Source organism: Ornithodoros turicata, unplaced genomic scaffold (genome assembly GCF_037126465.1).
Source record: "Ornithodoros turicata isolate Travis unplaced genomic scaffold, ASM3712646v1 Chromosome12, whole genome shotgun sequence".
In the NCBI taxonomy this organism is placed as follows: Eukaryota; Metazoa; Arthropoda; class Arachnida; order Ixodida; family Argasidae; genus Ornithodoros; species Ornithodoros turicata.
In genome coordinates this window covers 3,635,528-3,658,058 of record NW_026999301.1, presented here as the reverse complement: position 1 = coordinate 3,658,058, position 22,531 = coordinate 3,635,528, and the positions used below count along the sequence as shown (strand labels likewise).

At 42.9% G+C, this 22,531-nt stretch overlaps 1 protein-coding gene across 1 annotated transcript; it reads right to left on the bottom strand.

The window, feature by feature from the left end:
• Positions 1 to 447: 447 nt before the first annotated feature.
• Positions 448 to 1,709, bottom strand: LOC135371737 (uncharacterized). The gene is made up of 2 exons (XM_064605705.1): positions 1,423 to 1,709; positions 448 to 811 (listed from the first exon to the last, which is right to left on the bottom strand). Exons 1-2 carry the CDS (start codon positions 1,707 to 1,709, stop codon positions 448 to 450), a joined length of 651 nt encoding a protein of 216 aa, XP_064461775.1.
• Positions 1,710 to 22,531: the final 20,822 nt, after the last annotated feature.

The following is a 22,531-nucleotide window of genomic DNA, read 5'->3' as shown; positions in this document are numbered from 1 at the left end:
AAGCACGTGACTTCTTGTGCGCTACCTCACTGGCGGCAATGAGGTCTGTGATGAGAGAGGCACATACGCTTTGGTATCTGCGGTGCCTATTTTCTTTGCTTATATTACCCTCCAGGCTGTGAAACTTTCAGTGCAGGTTCACATCAGTGGAAATAACCATTTTTTATGTTTATCTGGGATAACCTGGGATGACCTGTCAAAACCCCTTTTTGGCCAGCTGGAATGCATAACGTTGCATTTTATTGGTTCTGTCAATTTCATTTACATTGTGCCCAGTTCTGTGTGAGCTATCTCAAACTATGCACTCTATGGGGAGCTGCACCTGTCCACTGTACGCATTTCACCTTCACCCAGACACAAAAAGCAAGACTTCAATTCCATAACTGTTCGGGTGAAATCCGGAGAGGTGACAATCCTAATGGACATCTTAAATGAAGAAATTACCCTTCATTGTGGTTGTACCCTTGCCCACTGCCATGACAACTCCTCAGCTGGACTACAGAAGTATTTAGTAAATGCTTCCCAGCTTGCAGCGGCATCCCTGCTGAAGTTTCTTGCATGGGTGCGATGCAGAGAAAGCAACACTGAACAACCCTCCAGCTCTTGATGCCATCTTCCTTCAGTAATGTTCCTGTAGACATCCTGATTGTCACCATAGCCCACAGTGTCATTGTTGTGAGTGCTCAGGAAATTGTGAAGCACACAAGCTGCCTTTACAACACCATCTGCATTTTCTGGTATTAAGTTGATGGTCCTCAACAGGATCCTCCACCGTGCACAGAGAATGCCGAATGCGTTTTCAACGCAGTTCCTACATGCAATGTAAATGGCATGTATAAGAATATTGAGCTCATACAAGTTTGTAGAAAGACAACTAGGACAACAAAAAAAAAAAACAGAACAGAGCAGAAAACATTAACATAAGGAAATAAAACATAATTATATTGTTAGGAGGTCCTTCACACACTTAAAACGAGACTTCTGTGGATGCAGCACCTCTTCAAGCTACAAAAATGACCATGTGGTTTTGTCTGCATGTTCTAATGCTATTTTCTGTTTCGTTTCTTACTTTGTGGATTTTTTGGCTCCTTGCTCAGTTCAACTTGTAGGCCACAATTATATTACCCCACACGTGTCTGTCATGGCATGTTACACTTTAGTGTAACATTTCCATAACATGCAGTTTCATGCATAAAACACTTCTTCTAAATTAATGAAGATGCCCTTAACATTTACCCACATTTTCGTGTCAGTCCTAGTAACTGTGTGGCTTGCAAAATGCTACACAAATATGCATAAGTATTCTACATGAAACAGTACAAAACCATACAACTGAGGTACTGTTATGCCGCCGTAAAAGTGCTAACAAGCAACATGTAAAAGTAATTGTATATCTAGAACTTTGCAAAATATATGCATTACCTGGCACGGCTCAACCGTAGGTTGAAGACCCTATTTTCTGTAGGCAGGCCGAGGCCTGGGTAGGGCCTCAGAAAATCAGGTCGCAGCTGGAACGCCTCATCCCCAATAAACACGTGTGGAGTAACAAGGTCGCTTCCAGGCAGTTTCTTCAACCCTGGGGTGTCCAAGGTGCCGCTTTCAAGGTGGTGGCACATTGGAGATGCCTTGAACACCCCAGAATCACTTTGTCGTCCCTCACCGCCAACATCAATCAGGACAAACCTGTAGCGGCTGTCTATGACAGCCATCAGGACTATCGAAAATGTCCCCTAGAGGACAAGAATACCTTAATAAATATGCACACAAGTAGCAACAGAGCTATGTGACACAGCTATGACATTATGTATGTGATATTCAGAGAACAAAAAAATTTGGGCTACATCAACTGCCAGTTGTTTTAATGTATATGTAAATAACAGTGGTGGGCAGTATCGCAGATACATGTATCTTCGATACAATCTTTCGATACATTTTGTGTATCGGTATTAGGTATCTCGTGCCAAAAATGAGAGCATCCGAGTATCGGTATCGAAAATACATTTTTACTGTATCGTGTATTTTAACGATACTCGATACTAAAAAAAGACGCAAATGTTGAGGCTGTTGTGAGACTTAGGGTCAGCGGCGCTCGCTCAGGCGGTAGTACAAGCCAGGCCGCAGCGGCGTAGACATGTCGACCATAATTCGTTCGAAGCTTACGTCCGCGCGCGCGCTCCATCGTCAAGGTCGCACGGAGAGGAGGCCCTGGGCCCTGCCCTGGGACGCGCTCGTTGGCGCGCGCGGCTTCTAGTTGGTTCCAGAAGAATTTCTTCCGTCTCTTTCTACGGCGGGCGCGCCGAAAACGCCTTACACAGGACCAAACTCACGGCTTCTGGAACTGCGCTGCCCGATGTTTCCCCTCCTCAGTGCGCAATAGCACGTCCACTTGACTTGAAGTGTGGATTCCGCGTCTGCCATGCGGAAAGAATAACCGCCGGCTTAGCTTGAGCACTGTAACCCGTTCTACAGCTCACAATTCACAACGGCCAACTAAGAAAATCAAGTCAGAGGCAAAGTCAGAGGCTACCGGGTAAATACTGCAGTACCAAACGATAAAAGCAGCAGAAAAAAAGTTTCAGGTTTATTCGTATGTATAGTCAAGTGCTCACAGACCGGTACGCACGAAGAACATTGTCTTAAAGAATTGTTTTTTGCTAGGCTGCTTATTGATGCGATCGTTTAACGTACCCATGGCTTCAGTCTAAAGTCCTAACAAGACTAGCTGCTTAGACAGTGCAGCTTCATTAAATCCGTGCGGTCGGATACGTTCAAGCCCTGTCAGAAAAAGTGCGCTATAAAAACACACTAAAGCTCTAGAAATAACAAATAAATGTTTTTACTTTACCCTAATCATATTACCAGCTTTATTATATTGTTATTTCAGTGATGTAAACTTCGCGAATCATAACACCAGCTTTATTATATTGTGATTTCAGTAATATAAACTTCGCTAATCATAACGCCAGCTGTATTATATTCGGAATTTCAGTTATGTATCGAAGTATCGACGATACAGTACCAAGTATCTGTATCGAAAATCAATTTCGGTTCTGTATCTTGTATCGGTATCTGAAATACAATTTTTGAGGGTATCGAGTATCGGCATCGAAGATACTTTTTGGAAGTATCTTGCCCAGCCCTGGTAAATAAGGTGTACAAAGCACAATTTTCCAGTATGCGGATGACAAAGTTGTCATCGTTGACAGAAATAATTATCGAGATACTGCATCGCACATTCGACATAACAGCTTGTGATAGGCGTAGCCGCGACTGTGTTCAGAGACCCTCGTTCACCTGGTGCAGATCGAGGGGGTAGTGCAGGAAATTCTTGTGCATTTGTACGAGACGGGACTGTGGCACTGGCATCCCTAGGAGCGTCAGACGGAAGTCGTAGGGTCCGGTCTTGGTGCCTCTTGGTGGCGGCGGTCTTGACAGGACATAAAGAAAATGATGCGGTATGGCTGGATTTGCAGTTAGCACACTTTGGCTCTCTTTTATTTTTACAGTTTATCTCTTGAGGATCTGGAGCACATTCTTCTTCATTGCCCTCACTACGAACCTTCCCGAACCACACTCTCCGAGTCTCTTCGTCAGCTGGAATCTCGCCCTTTCTCCCTATCGAAATTGCTTGGTCCCTGGCCCAATCCAGCCCAGCAACGCTCTGCGCTCAAAGCTTTTCTGACATTTCTGGACACCATCGGACTTCGATCGTTATTGTGAAGGGGCTCGTTATTTTATTCCCCCCATTCCATTCAGCAATGGGGTAGAGTATCGCCTGTGGCGATGAAACTCCCTACTCTCCAAGGTCGAAAATAAAGTTGTTGTTGTTCGACATAACAGGAGCCATGAAATGGTAGAATCATACAAAATATTTGTTAACCTTTTGATACAAGTTGTGTGTTCTAGGAGTCCAAAGAAAGGATTGTTGAGAACCACTGGTCTACTCCATAATGCAAGTTACAAGTTTGTAGCAATTATTGCCCCAATATCTTGTGGCTGACTGATATGGCCAACAAGCCAATAGGCTAATGCTGCATATGCTGAATATTGTAACATTTAAGTATGAATAAAAAAATGCTGTTACCTTCTAGTTGTAGTACTGGGACCCAGGTTTTTTCGGCGCAACAATTCTGACGTGTTTGCCGTCAACTGCCCCTAGACAGTTTGGAAACTGCCACCGTTCATCAAAGCCTCTCGCAATGTCTGCCCATTCTGCAGGACCTGGTGGCTGTTGAGCAAAATACACAAGTTATATTTGCATTCTGTGCGCATGTGCACGTGATTATAACTAGCTGACAATCTATACCTTCATGTACAGGACCCTCAGTCTTTCCCAGAGAACATTGCAAGTTAAGTGAATAGCCTCTCGTGCAGTTTCAAGTCCCACTCTGAAGGCCATTGCTACATCCTTAACATCTAAGCCGGATGACAGGTACCTGGAAAGAGACAAAGAAGTCGTGAGATGCCAGTTCACTAGGCTTTGTTTGCTCATTCTTTGAGAGTATAGTGAACCATTGCTGAGCGAATTAGTAATAATAATAATAACGCTTTTTTATTGTGTGCCCAAGAACAGCCTCGAGGGCTTTGGTGTTGGCGTACGCTCACAAAGTATTACATAATGCGAAAAGACGACACATGCCAAGGAAATGGACAATACACACACAGCTTACGTAGCACACATATCGTTCACAGAACATATATGCAATAATGTTGGTGAATAGATTGCTTATACGGTATCTAAAATTACAGGCATATCTTATATAATACAATGCACATATATGTGAAGCTAGGAATAAATTAATAAATTATAAATAAATGATTGTAGAAATTATACGCAATAAGAAAAACTGCAGAATGTCCAGGAGAAAAAAAAGTTGGACGCTTCCATAACGATACGCATGAAATAGCAAAATGCAGAGATCCTAGCAACTGTGGGGCAGTCAATTTCTGAATGCATGGACTTGTATAAGAAAGTGGCATCGGTAATGTCGCGCTGAGTTGACAGGGGAATGAGGCCAACGTGGTGGAGCAGTTATTCATAATTGTACAACTGGAGTCCCTGGGTGTGACGGATAGATAGTGCAAAATATGAATCACTTTTTTTTTTTTTTTTTACAGCTTCGGTGAGAGTCCAAATTATAGCACACGAGATGACATTTGTGCTGGAACTGTAGTCATAAGAGATTATGTTAGTTTTACGAGAGAAAGACATAACCTTGGTTTTGACTGCGTTGATTACAAAGTTATTCGAGGGCACCAGTGGATGCAGTTATGCTTCTGCTATGTGCAGTTCGAAGGGTACGATCGCCCCTTCCTGTTACCTCAGCGTAAATGCATGTCGCTCAGCTGACGAAATGGGTTCCCTGCAGAGGTGGGCTTTTCGTAGATCATCTTCGACCAACTTGTGCAGCATGTCGAAAACTTCGGGACCTATGCGAAAGTACTTATGAAAGTAGCTGTTGTCCCCGCTCTCTCTCAGTTTTCGCATCTGCAAAAGTAAAGCGCTTAACGTTCTGAACGTAACACGGTGTCACTGCGCCTACAGTCACCATATATTACGCTTAACTTGGCTTATATAGTGACTGCAAGTGCAAAGTGTAAGAACGCAAAGTGTACGCTCGCGTGAGCGTATACTGGCATCGAAGAATATCAATTAGTACTCACTGCTGTGTGGAATTCAATTTCGGTCTTCCTATCTTCCCAACAGGTCGAACCCACCAGTTCTTCTTGCGCAAAAGCTCCTTCTTCTTAAGAAGAAGCACTTTCTTTTTCAGAAGCAGCAACTTTCGGTGTTCATCCATCGCGGTGATAGCGGCAGTGAACAAAAGAACGGAAGCGGAAATGCAAGCGATACACGGGATCAAGTTTCGTGTTCATTGGCTTTTGTTGCCAAGTTATGTGTATGAAGTATTGTGCTACATTCTACACCTAAAACCTTACTTCTCCGTCGCCTACGGTCTTCTTGTTAACTTTCGTGACTGAAAACTCCGCAAGGGGTTCGGAAGGCCAAGCCGCCGAACATAACCGACGTCGCCCGAGGAGCCGTCGTATGCGGGTGGACTCGGCGGCTCTCCGTCGGGGTGACGTCACGACTGCTGAGTTGGGCGCTTTTCCGTCGAGAAAGCCGTCGTATGCGGGTCCCGCTGAAGGCAAAACGCCGAAAAATCAAGAGGAAAGCGAGAAAATCGACTCGAAAGCCGTGGACCCCCTGAGGATGAATATCCACCATGCTCTGCTGCCTCCCAGGCCACTGAGACTGCAGATCATATAAACATTATATAACATCATATAATCTACATCATCAACATTATATAATCTATTATATTTTATATAAAAATCTTTCAACTATAGTACAAGCACTTTCTAGACCTTGTATAACTTTCACTCATCCACATTCATAACTATGTAATTTTTCAACGCTTGTACTTCCATTAAAATAATTACAATAAATCCGCATTTGCCCTGCCTCGTCCCTTTTGCTGTGGTTTTGCTTCCCTCCCTCTCTACCTTCCTTCACAACTTACTCTTCTTTCAACATTCCTTTACATTATTTTACTTCTTCTCACCCCTAGTCCTGCAATACCTTGTGTGGCACGGGAATAGGGCTGATTAACTTTCCTACACTATCCTATTATTATAAGAGTGTTTTTCTTCAGTGCAGTCCGCAAATAGCATGGAGAGAGCTGAGCAAATTTCTGTACGCTACGAATGATTGAATTCCATTTTTTATGGATGAAGCGCAGTACTAGCATCAGTCCAATGATTTCAGTGTGAAAATTGAAAAGTTCTGATGTAAGCAGTTAGTCTTTGTCAGGTTCCCTCTCACCATGGCGAACAATACACCGACTTCGCTCTTCGATCCGTATTTATAACATGCAGCATGGCCGCCAAAACTTCCCTCAAAGTCTCAAACTCCTGCTTCAGTGGCAGAGGCAGTGTACAAGCAGTAACAAATGTAAGCACGTGACTTCGTTGTGATTACCGATCTCCTTCGATATCAATACGTGCGCTACGGCACACGATTCCACATGAGAAATCGATGCGATTAGTACACGATTTCGGTCGCTACATCTTAAGAACCTGCACACTATTCACTATCCACTCCACACATCCACACTCAAGCCTTCGCATAAAATTGCAATTCACTTCAAGCAAGCGGATATCAAAATGCTATACCTTCAAATATGGCGGCGGTGGTTTTCGCATTACAGTTCACTCACTGTCACACTTTACTCTGATTCCACGATTTGATATTTGCACGTCATATTACTTATGTGCAACACCCTACAAATGATAAGAACGCGTCCGTTGTAACAGCACGTCTGGGTATTCACAGCCGTAGGTCATCTGAGCAGCAAGCAAGAACACGAACGACGTCCAACCTTCCCTACGCCGATGCGCCTGTCGACGCTACCACATCCGTGATTTTTCTCACTCGAAGAGTTTCGGTTTGTATTTCGCGTCGTGTATGAAGGCTAAAATCGAAACGTTGCTTGTCGTCAGATTACACAGACGCCTAGCTCCAATGAACACTCACCTCTGATCAGCACCTCAGTAGCATTGAAACCGACGAGCCGCCATGTTGCATCGCAACTTCTCGAACCCTCTAACATGCAGATGCACCCTTTTCGCTCTGGTTCGTTTGAGAACCTCATGGACTGGCATGATAGCACCCCTTTTAGGTTACAATTGCTATTGAAGCTGCTCGGCACCTTTTTTGCCGTGGAAAAAGTGCATCGTAGTTTTCGAGGAGGAAAAAGGTTTAAAATCTTCGCTCGGAACCTTTTTTCTGAGAGCGTGGAGGCTCAATAACCTGCGAGCGGGTCTGAGTCTCCACGGATTTCCTCTGTAGTGCCACTCCCCTGCGCACCACTTCGGAGAAACTGCCTTTCTTTTCAAATTCGTGTTGCGTTCTAGCAGCTCTGTAGGAAATATTCTGTTCTGTTTTGATTTTGATCACTTCATTTTCATCTTTCCAGCGTGGGCATGACCTTGAATATCCTGAATGGTTACCATGACAGTTAGCACACGGTATTCATTGCTGCAAGGCTCTCCTGTGTGGTCTTTTCCAGCGCACTTTGGGCATGTCAGATGTCCGCGACATCCAAGTGAGCTGTGCCCAAAACGCTGGCATTTTTAAATAACGTCTCGGATTTGGCACATAGGGTCTAACATTGCAGCCCAGGTAACCTGCCTTTATGTTGGTGAGTATCGTGTGTAGCGTGATGATGATGATGATGATTGAATTTTAATGGCTCGAAAGCAACAAAGCCCATAAGCGCCAAAACTGTTGGAATGAATGTAACAGGGTTAAGACAAGTCGATTAGGTTAAATATAAACCATTTAAAAGGTGGCATAAAACATGAGCGTATAAATTAAGAAACAGACAATCTTAGTGCATTTAACTGCTTTTAAAAGCCCAATGTCCCTAAGAAAGCTAAGAGTTCTTGAAAGGGGAATAAGAGTTTCGTCACCCAGCAAAAGGGCCGGATGTAGTGGTGTGTGATCTCGATAAAATTCATGAAAAGTGTGTAGTTTGAAGGACAGAATAATGTGTTTGGTGGCAATTTCCTTGCCGCCCTTCTGATCATGATATGTTTTGCGCATACTACACCTTTGTCGTTCAAACCCTCCTGAATCTCATGTTCTGTGCATTCGGGAAGCTCGTTCTCAGAGATCACGCCCTTCGTTATATTCAATGTTCGATGTATTGTAACATGTACAGATATGGGTCCAATGACCTTCAATGTTTGCAATGCAATGCTTTGTTGCTGACTTCGAACTTCAACCTGGACGTCCCCAGTGTTGTTGTTGTTTTTTTTCCTTTATATGATTTGCCGAGAAGCTCCTCCGCCACCGCAAACGGAGAGATTTTCGTCAGTGGTTTTCCGTCTTCATTCGATTAAATGACCGAAACTTGGGGAACCAAGGATCTGCGGTAAGATCAAGGAAGCTCTGTGCAAGCCTTTCGGTGCGGCGCCTTTTAGTGTTTTCGGAGTTTTGCTTACCCATACGAATAAAAACCAGTATTCAGCGCAGTAGGTCTGTCGCCCACCATCGAGCCCAACCAAAGGGAACGCGCCCTGCACTCTAAGATGTACCTCTGCACTATACCCTAGCGCAGGTTTCAAGAGAGTGAAAAGACTTGAAAAGACAATAAGGTTTGCCCTCGCCACCGAAGAAGGGGAAAAAGGAAAGATTAGAAAGAAGGAGACAAACGAAGAAAGTAATGAGCGTGGGAGATGCCGACTAAGCTGAATAGTCCTGCCTAGGCCTCCCAGGACCACCCATCTATAAGAAGCAGGGGCAAAAGTGGTCTGTCGCTTTCCCAGAGGGGCCCCGAAGGGTTCAAAACAACCTCTGGGTCCACTCAACCACCAGGAGCCCCCTTTCCCCAGACACGGGACAGTCACGCACAGCTATATGTGGGGTGGAGGTCAACTCACCCGCCGTATTTGCGGGAGAGGACTATTGCGGCAAAACTGCGTGGCGATGGAGGCGCCGTTTCCCGACGCTGGGTGAAGCAGATACTTCAATACCACTGGAAAGTGATCACTTCCCAAGGGATTACTGACCACCCCTAAATCCCCGAAAAGGGATGGACTACACAGGGAGAGATCTAATACTGAGAAGGGCTGCGAAGCGGAATGTACATACATAGGTGCCCCTGTATTTAAAAACAGACGGATGATGATACCAAGAAGTTTTCTATCCTCTTTCCCCGATAGTCGGCCCTCGCACTACCCCAGTGTGGACTGTTCGAGTTTCTATTTGGGAGTATGAGTATTCAGGGTACTGATGACACGGTTATATGTTAACAACACTGGCAAGTGGTCACTCCCTCTTGCGTTTTCCTCTAACTCTCCATACCTTCCAACATTCCATATCTTGCAGCAGTTATGGTCTAATGGACTAATAGATATAATGCTGAGAAGGATTGAGGAGGTGAATGTCGTGTACGTGGGTCTTCCGGTATCACAGAGACATATAGACGATGTCAACAGAAGTCTCTCTATAATTTTCCTCTTGTGTCTCTCCTTGCACTGCCTTAAAGCGGGTTATGGGCATTAAACTCACCTGCAATAATAAAAGGATTTGGAAGCTGGCCACACAAATGTTCTATGTCTTTTTGTGTGTAGATTTCTGATGGTGTGAAGTAAACTGAGCAGATGGTGACGATTTTGTCAAAACACATCTGCACGGCCACAGCCTCCAACTTTCTAGTCAGGTTAATTTCTTTTGTTCATCATTTAGTTTTTTGTTGTATCATCTGCCCCCAGATGAACCGGATGTATTTGATCGGTCTTTTCGAAAAATATTATGCCTGCGCAGTGAACCTGGTGTACCTGTGTTTAAATATGTTTCTTGAAGGCAGAACATGCTGCAGGTATTTGGAAAGAAGATCGTTTACATCACCAAGGTTGGAAACTACCCTACGGCAGTTCCACTGGAGGACCTTTCCGCCCACAATTCCGCACCAAGGAGAAAGGTATGTACAGCAAACTTTTGGCGACCAGGAAAATTATACAGTTATATATACTTGTTTGGGCCGCTCAAAGAAACGCCTATTTTTTCTTTGGGCCTGTTATTAGCTGCTTCCGAACTTTTTTTCCGAACAGCAGCCAATTCTTTGGGCGATATATTAGGGAGGGAAATATTGCTGACCCAAAGGTTGTTGTGTCTTGGGGCTCCCACTCGTGACCGAGCATTGCGAGCTCATGTCGTCATCACAATCCATGGGGCTATGCTCCAAGGTTAGTGATGACGAAGGTGGCGTCTCTGAAGGGGACGCCACTGAGGAGATTTGGGAGAGTGCAGCTGCTGCCGCAGGACACGGAAGTGGTGTTGGTGACAGTGACACCATAGGAGATTGGGAGGTTGGAGGTGTATCTTTCCCTCCTTGGTTTTCACTTGTGCTTGACTCTGATTACTATGGGCTCTGTCTGTGTATACTGTGTGACCAGTTTTCTTTTTTGTTTCAATGCTTCAATGCTTTTGTTTAACTAAGGACTTTCCAAAAAAAGCACTGAAGATACCATTTTTTTTCTGGCCTCTGGATTGCTTACCTTTAGCGTCATTTTGACGTGTAAGACCTCTTTTTCATATTTCCATTTCGCATATGATCTGGAGATGGCTGGACGAGCAATTTACACAGCGGTCTAGTCCTTTACACTCCTTAGACTCATGGCTCGTCTCGCCACACAGTGCGCAACAAGCAGAGCCACGACACATCCGCAGCATGTCCAAACCTGTTGCACCGAAAACAGCGCCATGGGTTTGCTGCATAGGGTCGGACGTCTGCTGAGAGGTAGCCTACTTCTACCTTTCATGGAAGTGTCAGTCTGTCAAAAGTCAGCAGTATGTTGCGTGTAGTGGTGCACCCCCATTTTTACGTATTTTGATTTTACGAACATCTATGACGTCTTGTTCCTTAAGTCCCATCAAGATCTCTTCAGATGGTACATCAATCACCCCGGACACTGAAATAACGCCCCTGCAGGTGTTCAATGTTTTAGGCAAGGAACCTGAAATGCTTTTACCCATCATCGTGTGAGTCTCCAGGATACGTTCACAGTCCTTTTCGGGTGTACATTTTATAAGCAGGTTTCCAAATCTTATGCATTTTATTTCTGCAGCATTTTTAGACAGAGACGCCACCGCTTTTTTAATGAAAAACGGTGACATCTTCCCCAGTGGTATGCAGCATCACAACATGCCAGAACAATGTCCAGAGCATTGGACTGTATAGATGCAGTTTGTAATATTTCGGTCCGGGGGCGTATTGCCCCAAAGTCAGAATTAAAGAACAATTTTCCCATACACGTTTTATGAAATGAGCAATCCAAAATGTCACCCACATTTCATTCTCAAATATACGGGAAGGTCCCGGAGTTGTAACAACCCACCAGCCGGGGCTTGACCAAGACCCCGAGGGCCACCGTCCAAAGCTTCTACCCTTCACCTTAAATCCCCTCGGCATGGTACGAATAACATATTGGGATTGGTGCTGGGGTCCGTAGTGGCGCCACTCACGAAACACCAGCCGAAGCCGGTGCCCCCTGCGGAGACTGGAATATTGTCAATCTGCTTTACTGACAATAGTTCTGAGCTTTGCTTCCTCACCTCAATGTGGACGTCACCGCGCAGTTCTCAATTTCTTGCATTGTACACTTTACCTATTCCTTGTTTGAGAGTCTTAGCAAAGAGAAAGGGAGAGACACTAGCTAGTGGTTTTGACTGATCAGCCTGAAGGATAAGGATCTTCGGGAACCATGGTTCTGGAGTGGAACTAAAATACTGCAATGTTTGCACTTCGGTGCGGTGCCTATTGTGGCGCTGATCATGTTTTTTTTTTTCGAGTTTGTGTTATCCATACACTGGACGAAGTGACTTGGTGCAGCAGGTGTGTCACCCACCATGAAGCCCAACGAGGGAACGTGTCCCACACGTTAACACTGCCTCTGCACTATAACCAAGATAACCAAGAGCAGTTTTCTAAAGAAAGATGTACTGCCCAAGGTTGACCCTTGCCGCCGAAGAAGGTGAAAAGAGAAAGAAGTGGGCTCTAGGAGAGAGAGAAAAAGAAATGAAAAGAGAGATGGCGACCAGCTGAATAGTCCTTGCCGGGCCTGCTAGGACCACCCGTATGTGGGAAGCTGGGGGCTAAAGTGGTGTGTTCCTTTCCCAGAGGGGCAACGAAGGGTCCAAAACAACCTCTGGATCCACTCAACTACCAGGGTCTACCTTTCCCCGGTTTCCCCGGGTATCTGACAGCCACGCGCAGCTATATGCGAGGGTCAACTCTCCCGCGGCGACCCTACCGTAATTGCGGGAGAGGACTACTGCGGCAATACTGCCGGGCGATGGGGGCGCCACTTTCCCGACGCCAGGGTAGCTAGTGGGTTTGACTGATCTTCAGCGTGAAGGATGAGGAGCTTCGAGAACCATGGTTGTGAAACGATGACGATGATGATTTTTTTGGCACAGGAACAACTTAGGCATAATCCGCCAAATGCTGGTGAGTACATGAAACTTAGTTAAAAATATACTGTTGTAATTAAACGAAAACTATGTTTGTAAATAAAACAAACTGTGGTACCCTAAAATGGACAAGGTAAGGCATCAAAGATTATTGAGAATATTAATGTCTTGTAAAAAGCGCAATACCTTTTGAAATGACACAAATGGTTCATGGCAAAAAACGCTTGTAGAATTGTGGAAAATGTACCTCGCGCTGTTCCTCAAGAGAGGGAAATGTACAGAGAATGTCTGAAATGGACAGCAGAACTTCACAGTCCACACATTCAGGAGGGTCCTCACGTCAGAATAAGAAGCCATGTGTCAAGGAAGTGTGTCCAATTCTGAGTCGAGACGCTAATGTGTCTTGTAAACGGTTTGACTTGACGTGTGTCTCCTCACATAGGGTTTTACCATGTGGAACTTATCATTTTGTGTGGTCCAAGATTCCTGACAGTTATGATTGGTCGCCCTCCTCAGTATGGGTCTCAAATCATGATGGGGAAAGCAAGCAGGAGCAATCTCTCCCAAGTGAGCGGCTTCAGCAGCAGCCTGGTCAGCCTTTTCATTCCCCTGTATGCCTACATGGCTGGCTCAGGTGTTGACCCCTGTTGAGCATTCTGTTGCAAGACATCGCGCTTACTGGACAAGAGTGTTTTTCTTCAGTGCAGTCCACAAATAGCATGGAGAGAGCTGAGCGAATTTCTGTACGCTACGGATGATTGAATTCCATTTGTTAAGGATGAAGCGCAGTACTAGCGTCAGTCCAAGGATTTCAGTGTGAAAATTGAAAAGTTCTGATGTAAGCAGTTAGTCTTTGTCACGTTCTCTCTCACCATGGCCGCCAAAACTTCCCTCAAAGTCTCAAACTCCTGCTTCAAAGCTACAGTTGTTGTATTTCCCTTGTCACACCTTATTAAGGATATGTTCGACAATATAACTAGCTCTCAAGGAGGTATTCCTTCGTTGCATTTCGATAGTAAAAAATAATCGAACGTATAATGGTACAATTCTGCGTCTGCCGTGTTCGCACACTGAATGGACAAATGACTCATGGCTTGTTTGATAGACTTAGATAGATTTTGAAATGATCTGTTAATAAACGTACTTGGAGATTTCTGAATGTGAAATCATAGGACAGAAAGGAGGGCACACAAATACAACAGAGGGTGCCGTTCATTTCTCACACTTCTGCTTTCAGGTGCAGGCAGACTTTGAAAATGACATTCTTAGGTCCCTGGGCATTCAAAGATCAGTGAGAACAAAGTGCTTGAAGCATTATATCTAGATTCATCTCTTGCAGCTTTTGCATGCCAAATCGTTGTCTAGGGAGGTGCGTGAATCAACGTGCATGCTCCTGAAATTCGAATATTATTATGTTACACACCGAGATTACCAACAGCTGGTTACAGAAAATGAAGGCACCTCTGGTGACTTAAGTTATTCATGAGAACGAAATGTTTTTTTCTTGCAAACAAACAAACCGTTTCGTCACATTCGTATGCAGATTATTTGCAGAAAGGCATTTCGAGAGCCTGTCCAGTACCAGTTTCCTGCATTTATCAGAACGTAGGCTTCCAGGAAAAACCACACGCGAGAAAGTACAGAAGCAGGTTCCGATGTCACAATTCTACGGTTCTGAGGCTGGAACACACACAGACGGACAAACACAACACATCCACAAGGTACCGGTATCGGGCTTTTTCGTCGATTGCCATTTTTCACCTCTCCGATTTTAGAACCAAAGCAGCCCTGTAGGAGAATGGCGACGTCCGCGACAATGTTCACAATATGGCAGGAGTCCACAGTAGCTAGAGCCGACACCGGGAGCTCTTTTGGTCACTGACGACACGTATTCAGAGTTCGACATATTGAAATTCGACAGCCGAGCAAACCACTATCTGCAATGTCAACAGAATCCTGATACCCTGCGAAAAATACAGCAAGCGATTCGCCCGGACTCGGTACTCTCGTTCCTAGGCCTCCGCAAAGAACCACACGCTTCTGGGAACTATTTTCATACGCGGGAGCAAGAAGCATTCGCTGCTCTGGGGCTGCCGTGCCTGTCGACCAATCAGGGACGATTAATTTTGAAAGTTTGAATCTGAAGCGTTCATGTCGCAGCAGTTTATTTCTACTACATATCTTTACACAGTGGATTTTTGCGTGATTTTTTTAGGAATTTATTCTAGAAATCTATCTTGCGAAGTGTAAACCAGATTGAGCCCTACCTCTGATGTGCCGAACGACCTCGGGGACTCTCGGCGATGAAAACGGACAGCGCTTGCGTGTATAAAACATTCGAACGCACTGAAGGTCACATTCATACACGTTGGAGCAGAAAATTCACCGGATTAACGAGATTCCCACTGTCTCACTGTCATCTAATTAGTGACGCGCACGAATGGATCAACATCTACCAGTGCTCTTGCCAATCTACGAAAATCTGCTATCCAAACGCCCAATCCAGTGAAAATTGGACTTGCTGCGCCACGATAAAGCCCTCAGGCACCTGAGGTGAGCTACATTTCCTACATATTACTAGGATTTACTATAAAATCAACGTTTTTGAGAACAACGAAGCTAGGCCTACATTTGGCAGGGCCCGCTAGCCACCTCCAGCGTGCTAGAGTGATACTCTATATCACAAACGAAAGGCCTAAACTTCCGATTTCCAAAAAGCATAAATTTTCGGAAATCCGCACAGTAGTTTTGAAGATACAGACAAACAGATAGTAAACAAACCCACTAGGGCAGCGCCATCTTGGTCGGGCGACTTTCTCCCGGAAGGAGGGCGACACTACCGCCGCCAACAGGGAAAACAACCCTAGACCACATACCCCTCCATTCGTTGAAGCAGCTTGCCTTCAACTGTGGAGTAAGGCACCAAAACCCTGCCTTACTGAAGCTAAATCCGGAGAAATTCAAGAACTACTATAACTTTGAACATAATTATCTAATCAACACGCGGAAAAAAGTAGAAGACACCTTATACAAAGGAGAAGAGGAACAAAAAAGAAAGGAACAGCTGAAAAGTAAAAACGCCGAAAAGTGACCGGAAATCACCGAAAATTCGGTTTTAAAGTCACCAAACCATCAAAACAAGTACAGACTACCTAGGACAAGCCTTAACTGGCTAGACTCATGCTGGAGTTACCATCTCCTAGAATCAAAGCATAGAATCGAACCAGGAAACAGTTAAAAATGCCCAAGATCAAAGAGGGAAGGAGACAGGAGTCCGAGGAAGCAGGAAAAGAAGGCACGGAGGTCGATGGAGACTCCAGCTCAGAGGAATCTTGAGACGACCCGATCACGACCACGCAACAACCAAAGACGAGAAGCAAGAAGAAGAAAAAACACAAGAAACAAAGAGCTGAATCAAAGGAGGACAAGGAAGACCCCTTCCCCCTCTTACCCGAGACCATACAGAGGAAATAGATCAAATAACTGCAAACACGCAAGAGGAAAACACTAATTCTACAATCGACAACCGACCAGATATACCTCCGTGACAACTACATCGACGCGGAACATGAATTGCCAAGGGAAAAAAGACCAGCTATGAGAGCAGTATTTCACAAGTATGAGGCTCTCATACGCTCCCTGAACCTCCAGCGGGCAACCGAAAAGGCCCGACGTAAAGAAGTGGAAAGAGCAGCCCAGGCACTCAGCCAGACTCTACAAAACCTGGAGTCCCAGGGCAGCAATGCACCAGTCTCATACGCTGAAACCACAAAAGGAAACAATGACAGCCAAAAGACTAAAACCTTCAAAATTGCTTCAGCTACAATCAAGCCTAAACAAGGGAAAAGCTTGAAAAACCTATCCAGCACACTCAAAAAAGAACTCACTGAGGCAGAAGTCCTGTTAACTGACGCTACGATCAGACCAACAAAGGCAGGACTACTCATTGTGGAAAGTCGCAAGAAGGAAGACATAAATAAAATAGAAAGGATCTTCAATGAGAGCGACAACTTGACGGAATGCGGCAATTTTAAAGTCAACACACCTCCACGACCAGAAGTTAAAGTCAAATTCATCGAAGAAGGTATGGAGAAAAAGGATATAAAGAACGAACTAATCTACGGTAATGATCTCCAGGAACACTTGGACCAGATCGACGTTAAATATGTTAGATCTGAAAGAGATGGTACGCAAACAGCATTCATCTCACTACTGAAAGAAGCCTACAACACACTAACAAAGGAAGGAACCATAAAAATTGGATGGTCCAGATGCATCGTGGAGGAGCACTACAACGTAAAACGGTGCACCAAATGTTTAACCTACGGACACGTGGCAAAATTCTGCAAAGGTACGCAAATATTCTGCCCCTTTTGTAGTAATAACCACAAGGAAGAAGATTGCAAAGCAGAAGAACCCAGGTGTAGGGCTTGTCTACAAAGCAATATGAACAGCCGCACCCCAGTAGACTTGGACCATAAATATTACGACAGAAATTGCCCAACTTACATCGCCCAAGTACAACGCATTCAAGAACAATGGTAAAGGCGGAATACCACAAACCCATCATTTCAATAACACTTAAATGGCTTTATCCGTACTACAGTCAAACCAAGCACACTCAAAAGCAGGGGCCTTTACTCTCATAAAGACCCTTGCACAAAAAAATCCCAACATTGTTTTAATTCAGGAACCCTATTATTACGATACAAAAATCCTACAATTGCCCCAAAAATACATAATATTACAAACAACTGAAAAACCAAAAGTAAGCACTCTTATAAACACAGACTCTTATGACATTTTACCCTTAATAGTCCAAGATAGTTTAATAGCTATAAAATTAAAAAACAAAAACTGCTCTGTAATTATTATAAACCTTTATCTCTCACCAAGTAAAGACATCAATGACCTACACACTGTCCAACAATTAATTTATAAAAATAAAAACAGATATCATAATAGGAGGCGACTTCAATGCCAAACACCCTCTATGGGGGGGTCTAGATACAGATCAGCGAGGAGAAGACCTTATAGATTTCATTTTAGCCAACGATTTAGCTATTGCAAACAATCCACACTACAACCCAACATTCCAGGGACCAAGAGGCCAATCCTGAATTGATATTACCATAACTACACAAAAAATATATGAACACGTTACCGATTGGACAGTACTTGATATAGAAACAGGAAGCGATCATAACTATATAACCTTTACAATTTTCAAACAAGAAATTCGCAAAATAAGAAAACTAACTAGAAAAGGACAAATTAAACTCAACAACATAATTCAAACAGACCCCTGGTTCCAATACATTTTAAATCAATACACAACTACTACCCTAAATATTAACAAAACAGTCACAGAATTAAACAAAAGAATTCAACACTGGACTAATTCCTGCAAAACAACTATAAACAATCAGCATCAAACCGTTCCCTCGTGGAACGAGAATTTAACAGAACATAGAAAATTATGCAGGCACCTCAGACGCATATACCAAAACAAAATCAAAACCACTAATTCTCAAACATTCGAAATAAATTATAAAAGACAACTAGCTAAATATAAAAAAGAAATTATTAATGCAAAAATTTATATTGGGAAAACTTAAGCCAGACACTAAAAGCATCCAATCCCCATATAACGACCTTTATAAAATCTTCACCAACAAGATCAGAAGAAAAGAAGCTATACCTACCCTACAAAAACCCGACGGAACAATGACCACCTCCACCGAAGAATCCCTAAAACTTCTATATGAAACATCTTTTTCACAAAAAACAACAATTCGAACAAACAACTCAACATGTAAAAACAACCAAGACAAAGAACCAAACATTACAAATAATGAAATCTTGGAAAAAACGAAAGAAATAAAATTAGACACAGCTAAAGGCATGGACCAAATAGGTTCACATACAGCTAAATACTTGTTAACAGAACAAACTGATTTCTTCAATATTCTATTCAATGCCAGTTTAGAACAAGGAATCTTCCCCAAAGAATGGAAAAGAGGGGAGGTTTCCTTTATTAAAAAATCAAACAAAAATCCTCACAACCCCACTTCATACAGACCAATCCTCTCTCATCAATCCTCTCTAGAGTCTACGAAAAAATACTTTTCAATAGACTCTACCATTTCTGCCACAAAAACAACCTTCTACATACACAACAATACGGATTCAGACACGACAAATCTACCACTCAAGCACTATATGAAATCACCGATAAAATTCAAAATAATAAAAAAGATAAACAACACATCGTTTTAATCTCATTAGACATTAAAGGGGCATTTAACTCCCTAGATCATAACGAAATAATAAAAACACTTGAAATAAATAAGATACCAAGTAACCTACACAATCTACTCAAAGACTATCGCACTGATAGAAAGGTTCAAATCAGAGCCATTTCATCAACTGTAATATATGACAGTAAAGTGGGATGCCCACAAGGTTCTCCACTTAGTCCATTATTATGGAACTTAACCATTAATTCAATCTTTCAAATTCCAACAGAAGAAAACATAAAACTAATTGCATACGCAGACGATATAATTTTAATAATAAACGGTACCTCAAGGCAAAAAATAGAAAGCTCAGCTAACAAATATCTTAAAACCCTTGCACACTGGGCTTCAGAAGTAAACCTGAAATTCAACCCCCAAAAGACTACTTGCCTAACAATACCATACGGCAACAAATTCCAATCAAAGCCACCTAGTATAAAATTTACGAACAAAAAATAATTAACAGAAACACTTTAAAAATATTAGGAATTATATACGGTAGTCACCTAACTTTTATTCCCCACTTAAATTATATAAAAGAAAAAGTTGAAAAAATAACAGTCACTGTTTCCAGAATCTGTCACGGAAACAAAAAATCAAAAGGCCACATCATGCAAACCTTTTACACAAACATAATCCAAAGAATTATTCTATATGCCGCCCCTAGTTGGTGGAAAGAAGAAAATAACTCCCATTTACTAAGAAAAATCAACTCAATTGACTGAATTCCTTTTTTAAAAATTTGTCAAGCATACAAAACAGTTAGCAATCTAAACTTACAAATATTAAGTTATGTCACTCCCAGTCATATACAAGCAACAATAGAAAGCCAACTTTACAAACTACAAAACGGTAAAAAAGATATTGAAGTTGATAACATTAACATAACTATAGACAGATTCGAAAAAGATTATGACACCTGGAAGATACATCCAGCTACCATATCAAATTTCATTTTCCACAGCCCAAACAAAGTAAATTACAAAGGATATACTATATTCACCGATGGTTCTAAAGCCAATAATACCATCGGCGCAGCTTTTTGTATCCTACTAGATAAAGAACTTATATATAAAGAAAAACACAGATTATCAGAAAACTCTACCATATTTGATGCAGAACTTTTTGCAATTAAAAAAGCTATAAACAAAATACAAACATATCCCTCCTCAACCAAATTTCAAATATTTTCAGACAGCCAATCAGTTTTAACAGCCCTAAAAAATCAAAAACACAACAATCCCAGAATTCAAGACTTACACCAATTAATAACACTCACAAAAACTAACTATGACATAAATTTCAATTTCATACATTCACATACCGAAATAACAGGAAATGACATTGCAGACAAATTAGCAAATGAGGCCCGAAGTCTTGACACAATAACTTTTATACCTTACTCTAAAAAATATGTTAAAACCCTACTCAAAAAGAAATCACAAAAACTAATACAAGACGATTACAATTTATCCAACAGTAAATTAAAAATTTTGTTTAAAGACATAACCAAAGTTAAAGACATACTCCCTACCACTCATTATACTACCCAAATTCTAACAGGGCACGGAAATTTTCCTGAATATTTAGACAGATTTAAACTAAGTACAAATACTACCTGTAAATGTCATAAATCCAAAGCAGACAACATACATTACATCACTGAATGCCCCCTTACATTACAATACAGGAAAGCAATTTAACAACATATCAAATGTACACTCCACACTACGAATATAGAAAAAGTCATTTTAAATAAACAAGCTAGTCAGATTCTTCAAAACCTTGCAGAACATATAATAACCTCAGTTAATACTTAAATACAAATGGTTGACACTTTGTGACAACCACCAAATCCTGAAAAGGAGAAGTCACAAAAAGCAATCATTTGGCTACTATTACTTCTAATCAAATTACACAACTTTTAATAAATTTAATAACTTTACAAACCCAAATCCTAATCCATCTGATAAGCTTTACAGGTTTCTTCAACATCCAAATCATCTAAGGCTCAAGCAACTCCAAGCCAACAAACCCACTCCAATTTCAAGACACTTACCACAAGAGTCACATCAAGACAAAGCACAACAGATGAAGCCACCTTTCTTAAGGCTAGAGGAAGTTGTAATAGCTATTCAAAACTCAATGTATCATATCCTAATACTTTTTTCAAAATAAATGCTAATCGCCAGGCCTGTATCCTTGACTGTGGTTTCAAAGATAAATCATCTTTTCATTTCTTCTCAACCCTCTCTCTCTTTTCTTCCTTCATTTTCCCTCTTCCCTCCTGACCCCTGCGATATCTTCGGGTTGTACAGAGGCCAGGAGGTTCACTTCTTCCTTCATCCCAACTATATGCCCTTCCCTTAAAAAAAAAAAAACTCTCTCCTTATTTTTCTGTCCCTATCAGACGTCAAGGTGTCCCTTCGCGTTATGTGGCACGGCACCGGTTGGGTGGAGGCTGGGGCCGAGGCGGACATGTTCAAGGTTTAGCTAAGTTTATATAACCGGACGATAACCGGAGGAGAAGACGATCCACACTTGTTTGCTTATGGCACTTTTTGTGTATTACTTGACAGATGAAAATTAAAGCCGTTGTTTGCCGAGTCTTTTCCCTTCGTTGTGGTCCCGCTGGATTGTTGGTAGGGGTGATTCCTATCTTTTTCCTATTTCAATTCTATCTATTTTCTGTCCTGTACTCTAGTATCTTCTTTTTCTCTTAGCTTTCTCTGTCTCTATCGGTGCTCCCTCCTGTGATACTTCGTGTGGTACGGGGGTGGGCACCATTCTTTCTTTCTTCCTGTGCACTGGAGATGTCCCTCTCAGAATATAGGCAGTGGGCAAATTCACATGCAACAGAAACAAAAGCCGTTGCAGGAGCCTGGCCGCTTCCGCGGGACTTGTCCCGCTTATGGGGGCTTGTCAGACCTGAACCAACACGGCGGCTATCTTTGCAGATCAATGGACGTCGGGCTTGGTGGGGTCTTCCCCCCTCGTTGGTCCTGCCTTGGCCGTCCTCTCGGCCGGGGTTTCGCTGGTAGATAGCTTCATTTCTGCCCCCCAGCATTTGTCCGGGTGTATACCTTCGGGTCGGTACCGGCGCTGGGGCTCTCTTCGTCCAACCCTCTTCCCCTCCCCATTAGACCCTCGAGGTCTTCTTTCATATTTCAATGTCCCTATCAGAATATAGGCAGTGGGCAAATTCACATGCAACAGAAACAAAAGCCGTTGCAGGAGCCTGGCCGCTTCC